The sequence below is a fragment of the Arachis duranensis genome, chromosome 9, assembly GCF_000817695.3.
Source record: "Arachis duranensis cultivar V14167 chromosome 9, aradu.V14167.gnm2.J7QH, whole genome shotgun sequence".
NCBI lineage: Eukaryota > Viridiplantae > Streptophyta > Magnoliopsida > Fabales > Fabaceae > Arachis > Arachis duranensis.
In genome coordinates, this window is record NC_029780.3 from 16,258,038 (window position 1) to 16,268,985 (window position 10,948).

Genomic DNA, 10,948 nt, shown 5'->3' on the forward strand with positions numbered 1-10,948 from the left:
TGGAGATTCAAAAAATAAAAATGGAGATTTGGGACAGCCCGGACACGAGAACTGAATTAGAGAAGTTGCTTCTGCTGTGGGAACAAATTTTTCAAACATTGCCAACATAACATTATTCATTTTGATGTATGACTACCACCAAGAAATACACAATTGCTGAAACAACTTTTAACCACGTTAGAACTATATTACTGTAACAATATTAATTATTTTAAATTTTAGAGTTCGAATTTGAAATATAAAAAAGGTATTTTGATGAAGCTACACTTTTAGTACGTATGTCTTTTTTTTTTCATGATGTTTTTCGAAAGTTCTGATGATTTGTAATATTTATGTTATACTTAAATTTTTTCTATATAAGATGACAATTTCTTTCACCTAATTTTATCCTTTATTTTTTAGAAAAAGAAACAATAATAAAATGTATATATCACTCAGATGAATATACTGTCTTTAAAATATATCAAATGCATGAGGTCAAATTTTTTAATCTTTTGCATATATCTTAATTTGAGATTTTAAAAGAGTTAAATATTAGAATTAAACTCTTAATGTATAACTGAGAAACTCCACATAAGAAGATACTTATATCTCTATCATGTTTATTCCACTGTATTAATTACGAAATTGAGAAATGTGATCTTCATTTTTAAATTACGTTATGTTTTAGTCTTTATCTAATTTTTTGGATCCTTTTGAAAATATTCAAATTTTTTCTTTTAGACTTTCAGTTTTTTAGATATGTTTTAACCTTTTAAAAACTGTTTATAAGAATTTTGAAAGAAGTCAAATTTTTTTCAAAAATTATTTTATCATTCTTATTTATTATATAATTTTAAAATAAATATCTTTATAATAATTTTTAAACACAAAATAACAGTGGACGGTACAATACTCTTCTATTATCTAAAATTTTAAAATTTCTTAAAAATTTACAGAAAATTTTTTTATTTTTGTGCTAAATTTAATACCAAAACTTTTTCATCTCGAGCGTTCTTCCTCCTTTTTTATTATCAAAATCTGCCACTTTACTTTCTCTCTTTTTCTCTCTCATCTTTATTTATTTATTAAGCAAACTTTTTTTTTAATTTTAGTGTCTTGATTTTTTTCTGAAATAAAATAAAAAATTATTATTTTTTATAATAATATTTTTTAATTTTATTTTTTAAGATTTATTTTTTTTAGAATTTTATAAACTTATTACAGTACGATTTAAATCGTGTTGGTATATTTTTATTTTAATTAATATAATTTTATTTATATTATTTTTAAAATTTTAAATTTAAATAGATATAATTTAATTAATAACTTAATCTAATTTAATAAAAATAAACGTAGTCGTATTATTATACTTATATGATTAAGTATGTTTATTTGGTTTTTTAAAAAATAACTATTTAAAACCGTTAATTTTAAATTAAGAAATTAATATACTCTTATTATTTTTAATAAACATCGTATTATTTTTTTTAAGAGAACTTCACCTACTGTGGTATTTTAAGTGTCTCAACCAAAAAGATAGATAGATATAATTCTTCAAAGTTCAAACTAATAACATTAAAATGTATATAGGTACAATATTTAAAAAAACTAATAAATCTTACCTAAAAAATATAGTTAGAGATATCTTTTGTGTAAAATAATATATTTTGCTTATCATGTTTATTTAAAAATAATAAGAGTACATTTATTTTTGAAGGTTTAATTATTCCGCTGATCCCTATAATTTTATCGAATTTTTAATTAGGTCCCTATATTTTTTTCTTTTTAATTGAGTTTCTATATCATATTAAATTTTATAACTAAGTTCCTGCTATTACAAAAATATTGGAATCAACTGAATATTCTGTTAAACAAAATATAATATTTATTCAAGTGTTAATCATATTCGTTTTATTTAATATAATATTCTGTTAATTCCAATGTTTTATTACTGCAGAAACTTAATTACAAAATCTAATATGGTATAGGAACCCAATTGAAAAGAAAAAAGTAAAGAGTCTTAATTAAAAATTCGATAAAACTACAGATATTAACAGAATAATTAAACTATTTTTTAATTTAAAATTAAGATTTTGAATAGTATATTTTTAAAAACAGAATAAATATAATTAATCATATAAATACAATAATACGACTACGTTTATTTTTATTAAATTAAATTAAATTATTAATTTAAACTATATCTATTTAATTTTAAAATTAAAAATTTTAAATTAAGTGAATAAAATTATATTAATTGAAAAATAATAATATAGCAATAAGATCAACATTGTATCATAGTGAGAGCAAGTTTGCCGAACCATAGGCAAATTTTATGTCAGTAGCTAAGTTTGTCAATCTGGACGAACTATCACCGATCTTTAGGTGATCTTTATAAAGCTAAAAAAAGGTAGATCCTGAAATAGTATTCATGGTAAGCTACTTATGAATAAAGTCTTTTGGTTTAAAATTTAGATTGTGAAGTCTAAAAATAGGAACTATAGCATACTTGCATGGCAAACTTAAACAATCATAATATATGCATAAGCAAAATCAACAGTTTAGCAAACTACCATTTCAATCCATGCATAATGATTTTTAATTACAAAACCTTAATTTTATATCTGTTAGTTGTCATGCATTACAAGTGTATGTTTTCTCTTTAAGGTTGACACCAATTTTGTAATTCTTCCTTTGAATCTCAAATATGACTTTATCATCATCACCTATCCATTCAGCATTTCATTTGTTACTTTCTAGTTTAATAATCTAATCTAGCTTCTGCTATTGAACTGGAGCTGACTTTTTAATATAATTTATCAACTTTTTTTTATAGAAAGTCATCTTTTTCATAACATAACACCTTAGGTCTTCACACATAGTTAAAATGAACTTGCTTCGATAATCCACAATCTTCACATTCCATAACATTTGGGCTTGCTGTTGTTGTAGACCCAACATTCTATCCATCTATAACATATGGTTGAGCTAAAATATGTTTTTTAGTCCTGCCTACATATCTCTTTGCTGTTTTTTTTTTCTGAGTACTAAGGTAGCGTTTGGTGGAGAGACTGAGACAGAAAGACTGAGACTGAGAGACAGAGACTAAGAAACAGAAATTGAAATAAATCTCAGTATTCTGTTTGGTACAAAATGGGAGACAGAAATTGAAACAAGAATGAAACTCTAATTTAATTTGCACAAAAGATAAAATTGGAATTAATTAATTGAAATGAGGGTATTTTAGGTATAAAATGTTATTAAAGTTTCAGTCTCTATCGCTGAAAATTTTAGTCCCCTGTGTACCCACTTTTTGGAGGTACTGAAATATTGAAATTTTGGAGACAGAGACAGAAATTTTAGTACCAGTCTCTGAACCAACAAATATGATACTAAATTTCGGTCTCTCAGTCTCTGTCTCTGTACCTCAAAACAAACGCTACCTAAGAGTGGTTCACAGCCTCTTTTGTCTTGGCATTCTTTTTTTTTTTGGAGTCACATTTTATTTTGGAGTGACATTTCTCTTATTTGTAGAAATATTCATCTTTTTTTTATTCAAATTTTTCTACTTTATTGTTAATCTCTTCTTTTTTGGAGTCAAAATCTCACGACTACTACTGCTATTATCAGATTCAAACGTAGGTGGAGGAGATTTGTAAGTTTCATTTTCTGCACTCTCATGACCATCATCAATAGATGAGTCAGTATCTCTTTTCAAATCAGTAGCAGCCTCCAACAACTCAGGATTATTTTCATCATGATCACAATAGACATACAGTTCATCAGTCTTTATGTTAGCCATTTTATTATCACACATCTTATTAATATCTTTGTCTCCTTTGAGAATATGGAGCCGAGACTCAATATCCACTACAATGGATTCTAGCCAATATATCTCCTTGTGAGTTTGGTAACTTAAGCCCTTAAGCATTTTCACTAAATCTTTGAAATTCATAAAGTCTATATCCAACTTAGAAAACCTGTGAACCTGATCATCGATATAGTTGAGCATACCATTTTTATCTCTTTCAAACCATCCTCCACAGTGAAACACAGACACCATTTCGTAAGTTATCTGTAGCAAACGTGACAGTAAATTAAACTAAACTCTAACAAAAATAATTTTTAATTAACGCATAATACCTCACTCAACACTAATTAGAAATTGTTAACTTATTTTCATTACTTGATTTCTTTACTAAATCCTAAAATAAAAAAATATTTGTAGTCCTAACAACCAGATAAGTCACTAACTCCAAATTGCATATAATGAAGCTATAAAAGAGGACCACCTAGCAAGACCACACTCACAGAATCACAATCAAACATAGAAAAATGATAGAAAACAAAACAAATAACCTACCTCGTGTTCCTTGTATAGCCCGTCACCACAATGTCACAATGACGTCAGCTCTTCGCCATCACTGTAATGTCATGTTGTCATTCGCTCTCCGTCACGGTGTCCCTTCTTGGATAATTTCTGGTGCGAAAGAGGGTGTTAACTTAGGATTTTCTGTAATTGTTAATGTGAAGAAAGGAAAAGAATGGAAAATTCTTCCTATATAATGTCGTTGGTGTGAAACGCAACGTTTTAGCCTCTTTAAAACGTTGGTATTTTGCTTACTATACCAGAGGTTGATTTGTCCCAAACAAATTATCCAGTGACATGTAGGAACGTTCTGTTACACATAGGAATGTTATCTAATACGTAAGATTGTATCCGCCTCCAATTGACAGAGACTTTAACAGAAAGGTTTGAATATCTGATGAAAGTGATGGATAGGAATTGCGATGGGATTATGCTTTCGTTAAGGGGCGAAAATGAGTTTCGTGAAATTGTCAGGGGCCGGGGTGAGGTTTTACTCAAATAAAAAATTCACAACATAATCGCGGAATAATTCCAAATAATTTAAAGCAGTATCGAATTCAAGTAAAAGACATCGATTATGTTACGTGTACATTAAAATCAGCTACCGACGTCAGCTCTCAATATAAAATACATATTAAAGTATAAATATACATTGAAAATAAATTAATCACATATATATTTATATACTGATATATTGGTGACTGATTTTAATGATTAATTTTAGTGTACGAATAAAAATTTCAAAAAAACATATAAATAATTGTAAGCCAGCATGAATTGTTGTTTAATTTTAATTTTTTATAATTAAGGAAGAATAAGAGAAAATGGAACAACGAGCTTTATGTAATTTAAAAAAAAAATGTAAAGCTCTAGATTTACAGCTTAAAAAGAAAAAATCTTTCTAAAAAACTGTTTTAAATGCATATTAAAATGTGAAAACAATCATTTTTTAAAGTTTAGCATACTAATTAAAAGATAATAACATAATATATGTTTTAGTATGTATAATAAGAATGAATTTTTATATAATGGGATAAATTAAATATAAATAATTAAACTTAAACCTCAAAATACTTAAGCTAATTAATTTTTACAATTAAAAAAATACTATAATCAAATTTACTACGAAATCCTAGTACTTAATTAAAGTAATTATAGGAAAACGTCAACCAATTATTCTAATAAAGTAACAAGAAGTAACAACAAGGTAAGTGTTACAGTTTTTAAAAGGTAATTATTATTTAAATATTAAAATTGATATCTAACACAAAAGAAAAATAACTTCAAACTCTTTTAAATTAAAAATAATAAAATAATATTTTAACTATTTTTAAATAAAATAATAAAATTTATAAAAACAATAAAAATATAAACTAAAAAATCATTAAAATATTATTTTACTATTTTACCAATTTATTTGACTTTCATTCTTCTCGACATTTTAATTAGGACTTAGAAGAGATCACATGAGTTTTTTACTTTTTATTTTAAGAAAACGGTGAAAAAAATAATTCGGTATATATTAAAATTAGTTACTAAAATTAATCATTAAAAAAGAATATTAAATTTAAAAGAGATCAAACAACACAAATAATATTCATGAGAAATCGAAAAAATACCTTATATTATGAATTTACGATCAAGCGAGATCATAGAAAAATAGGCATGGCAATTTTTTTTGGTAGGGCGGGTATCCGCGAGAATTTACCCGCCGAAAAACAAGTTTGGGGACCATTTTTTCCACGCGGGGACAAAGGACGGGGACCCATACATCCCTACCCCGTGGGGACCCGTATAATCCCGTTGCAAAAAATTACTTAAATGCCCTTCATATATATTAGTTTATTTTTCTTGGACCTTTGTAACCCTAAGCCGCCTGACTCCTTCTCAGTCTCACTCATCGATTCACTTCCTCTCTTCTTCAAAGAACCTCAACCTCTCCAGTCCACATTTCCTCCATCGTCCGCTGCCCTCTAAACTCCTTTACCGTCACGATCCTCCTTCTCATTGCTTCTTTATCTCACCCTCAAGGTCATCGCAGGAATCGTCAGTTCGTCGCGCACCGCCTAAGACGCCCCTGCCAAGGAGAACATCGTCACCATCTTCACGAGAGTGTCGCCATCTTCATGGGAGGGTCGCCGTCTTCACGAGAGCGTTCCTTTCTCTGTCGCAGCAGTGAACATCGCCATCGCAGCAGTGAGCATCAAAGTTCATTTTCTTCCGATTTTATTCTTCTATTCTATTTCTCCGTGTTCAGTGATCTTCTTCCTTAAAAAAAATTTCATTAGTTTCTACGTCATTATAAAATTCATAGACTCTGTTTTGGTTTATAGGTTCAATTTTACACTCCCTTTTGAAGAAAATGGGCAATGATGAAAAAGATAATCAATTCCTAAAGGAATGCATTCTTGCTGTTGATGATAATCGAACATGTCTTATGATATTGAAGATTTTGCTCCAAAAATGGCACTATTAGGGTTCAGCTTCTTTCGATCCAATTCTTCTATATTACCAACTTTTATTTTGCTGAATTCTTTTTTATGTTATTATTTTTTATATATATAAACATAATATATAATGGTACTAGCTAGATTATTGTTCGATGTAAGTTAATTTAATTTGAATCTATATGTTATTTTGTTGTTTAGTTTTTCATGTAACAAATTTTATCATAAGTTTTTGTTTGATGTGCATAATCTTTCAATTTTAAGTTTGTGCTTATTTGAAGTTTTTATTGATGAAGCAAAGCAAATTCTCATATAAGATAAGAAAGATCTGCTTATTATTCAATTAATTAAATTGGTTTTGGTAGTGAAATTTTTTTCAATTTTTGGTTTTTGTAAAAATTTGCAAAGATCCGCAGAGACCCCGAACCCCGGCGGATACGGGAATGGGACGGGGACGGGGACAGGTTATGGAGGCGAGGGTGGACGACGGGGGACATGTCCCCGCCCCCATGGAAACACGTTGCCATCCCTATAGAAAAATAACGAGTAAATGCCTAAAATGATCCTTGAATTTTAAATCTTTATTCAATTTAATCATTGACTTTTTAAAATCACCAATTAAATCTCTGAAATTCGAAAAAGTGCATCTCTGTTAGTCCCTTACAGAAGTGCCATCAAAACGTTGATGATGTGGCATTCCAGCTGTATGCTGATGTGTACCAACGTTGAATTTGATTCAAATTGGTACCTGAAATTGCTTAATAATATCCAAATTAATCCATTTTCAATTATAAAATCCTAATTTCCAAATTATTGTCTTCTCTTCTTCGATCTCTCTGCTGTCTTCTTCTCTTTTTCGTCCTCTCCGCTATCTTCCAGTTCATATTCATCCTGAACTACGAGATCAGTACACTTACCTAAAACCTATTTTAATTACAAGTTAATGTGGTTGGATTAATTTTAAGTTCAACACAAATTTAAATTATATGTATCCTTGCAGGTTCGTCCATTAACCTAAAATATATTTTCCACTTTTAAGAAGGTAACCATTGTCATCATCTTCAAGGTCTTAACATCACTTTCTAAGTTTGTCATTTTTCAATTGAACTCATGCAAAAATTTTTGTGAAATGGCTGTTGCACAAACTGGTTCTTCACCTCCATCAACTCAACAGAAAAAATTATAATAGATTCCATATTGCAAAGTAAAAAATGTTGGTGAATCCAAACTCAAAGTGAAACTATATTAACATTTTTTTTAAAGCCATAACCTTACCTCCCCTGTTGCACATTCTTTTGCTGCAATAAGGTCTCCCTACAGAGCTGTTCCTACTTGAGCTACTTTGGCTTTTCTCCCCACCATCCATCATCACTGATGCAAACGAGAAAATAAGATGAACTAGAAGATAGTGGAGAGGTCGAAGAAGAGAAGAAGATAGCGGAAAGGTCGAAGAAGAGATGAAGACAGCAAAGACATCGAAGAAGAGAAGACAATAATTTGGGGATTAGGGTTTTATAATTGAAAATGGACTAATTTGAATATTATTAAGCACTTTCAGGTACCAATTTAAATCAAATTCAACTTTAATACACATAAGCATACAGCTGAAATATCACATCATCAATGTTTTGACGGCACTTCTGCAAGGGACTAACGGAAATGCACTTTTTCGAATTTCAGGGATTTAATTGGTCATTTTAAAAAGTCGAAAACTAAATTAAATAGCGATTTGAAATTCATGAATCATTTTAGACATTTACTCAAAAAACAACAAAATACACAAAAAAAATATTAAATTGCATCTAAAAAAAAATCTAAATCAAGAATTCTTAACAGAGACAATAAGTCATATCAAATGAAAATATTAATATATTAGTACATTTAAAAGTTTTTTTATTATTTAATTTAAATTTTTTTAAATATATCGATACACTAATATTTTAATAATTTTTAATTATTGATTTTAATTAAAAAATATTTATAATATATAATTAAAATTAATAATTAAAATTTACTGAATTACAGTATACCAATATGCTTAAAAACTTTCTTTTAATTTTAATTTCTGTTTTTCTTAGACTCTTATTGAAATCTCTTACGTCTATCCTTACCTCAAGTTTATTAATCATGGCTGACGAAAAGTTGTTATCCCCTTGAATTAACCAAGCAAAGAATCTAGATTAGCACCTCTTTGACGACAATCTACTTTGCAATATAATTTTCCAACACAAAAGCACATTTATTAATGAAAAGTAAATAAATAAAAATCTTAATAACGCTGAAAATTATATCAATAGACAAAATTGTTAGTAAGTAAATGAACATAAATAATATAACTAATTTCATTTCTATAATTAAATAAAAAATATTTAAATTAATATACTCTTAATATTATAAATAAATAATTAGTTTAAATATCAAATTTTTATTTTTAATCAAGTACTTTAATAAAAGAATATTATAAAAAACTTAACAAGTTCTTAAAAAAATAAAAACCTTAAAAGTTAAAAATGTAAGAGGGGAAAAACTTCAATAAAACCAGCTGGTTGTTTGTGGTGAACAGCTGTCGTCATTGTGTACGCAGCTATGACGCGGTATTACGTTGCTTGAAAAATATCATTCCACAAACCACTGCACCTTCCCCACGTTTTCCATCTCCCTCTTTCCTTCTTTTTCTTCTATAAAGCCTAACTTTTCCAACCTTCTTAACCTTCTTTGGATTCTCCATCTCAACAACCCTAATCTCTGAAAACCACCCCGTTCTCGAATTTTCCATCGTTAATTTTCTCAGCTTTCTTTCTCGATCTTCCCTTTCATTCAATTCCCTTCTTTAACTGCGATTCTCCCTTGAAAGATTGTCTCTCTCAATCTCAGATCTGCCCTCCAATCTAGGGTTTTCACATCTTCTCCCTTGTTAATCTGATTCTGTACAATTTCTAGGCTTCAAAGCATAGGGATTTTGCACAAAACTTCAATGTTTATGGAGTTTCTATGACCCTCTCTAACCCCATGCGTCGGATTCGTCTCCTTCACTCCTTCTCGGTCGTCTTCCTCTACTGGTTCTACGTTTTCTCATGAACTCACCCTCAGCACGTTGATAATCTCTCTCTGTTATTTAGTTTTAGCTAGCTGATCCCGATTTTTCTTAGTCTAAAAAACAAAGAACAGAAACCCTAATTCCCTTTTGACAAAACGCTAATTTCATCGATAAGAACCAGAAAGAAGACGACGTAAGAGAAGGAGTTGAAATGGCTTCAGTTTACCGCAATTCGAGCTCAGGATCGGAGGGCGGAGAGCCCGTGATGGACGAGAGGAAGAGGAAGAGGATGCTGTCGAACCGCGAATCGGCGCGGCGGTCGCGGATGAGGAAGCAAAAGCAGCTGGAGGATCTGACGGAGGAGGTGAAGCGGCTTGAGGCCTCGAACAAGCAGTTGATTGAGGCCATTAAGATGAAGGAGGAATCTTATGCAGAGATTGAATCCTCAAACGGCGTCATCAGGGCTCAGATCACGGAGCTTGGGGACAGGCTTAAGTTCCTCAATTCCATCCTCGAAATTGCTGAAGTCGTAAGCGGCGGTGAGCTCTCCGTTGATTTACCGGAGATTCTGGATCCTCTCATGAAGCCTTGGCAGATTCCTTATCCATTTCAGCCAATCATGGCTTCGGCAGACATGTTCCTGCATTGAAGTGTTACAGAATTATGTTGGTGTTTGGCAGAGAAGCTCCTGCTCGGATGTGTGGGTAGTTTAGTAATTTAGTTTGGGATTCTTGTGTCGCCATTGGGTGGTAGTTTTAAAATAAAAAGGGGGCTTCAGTTTGGGGTTGTGAAAGTGTGCGGAATGATGATGAGTGCCAATGTCATGTCTGTGAATTATATGTATCTGCTTGTGATGTTCTCTGGGTTCAGTTATATGCGATGTTCTGTTTCATTAAATGGCATTGTCTTGTTTTGTATCTGTATTATCATTGTTAATTGGAAATGATGTTCTCTTCTTACGCTTTCTTTTTTCTTTATTCTTTATTCTTCATAAGTTTTTCTTCTATGTGAGTAAACTCTAGTTAGTTCTTCTTTTGGGATAACCAGATTATATTTGGGTGGAAAGAAAGAAATTGAAAGCTATATTTGATTGGAAGAAAAGAAATTATAAGA

At 29.9% G+C, this 10,948-nt stretch overlaps 1 protein-coding gene across 1 annotated transcript; it reads left to right on the top strand.

Annotated features, from left to right (window-relative positions):
• The first annotated feature begins 9,479 nt into the window (after positions 1-9,479).
• On the top strand, positions 9,480-10,794 carry LOC107464918 (bZIP transcription factor 53). Its single transcript, XM_016083885.3, has one exon. The coding sequence runs from the start codon at positions 10,047-10,049 to the stop codon at positions 10,482-10,484; it is 438 nt and encodes a 145-aa protein (XP_015939371.1). The 5' UTR covers positions 9,480-10,046; the 3' UTR covers positions 10,485-10,794.
• The last annotated feature ends 154 nt before the right edge of the window (positions 10,795-10,948 follow it).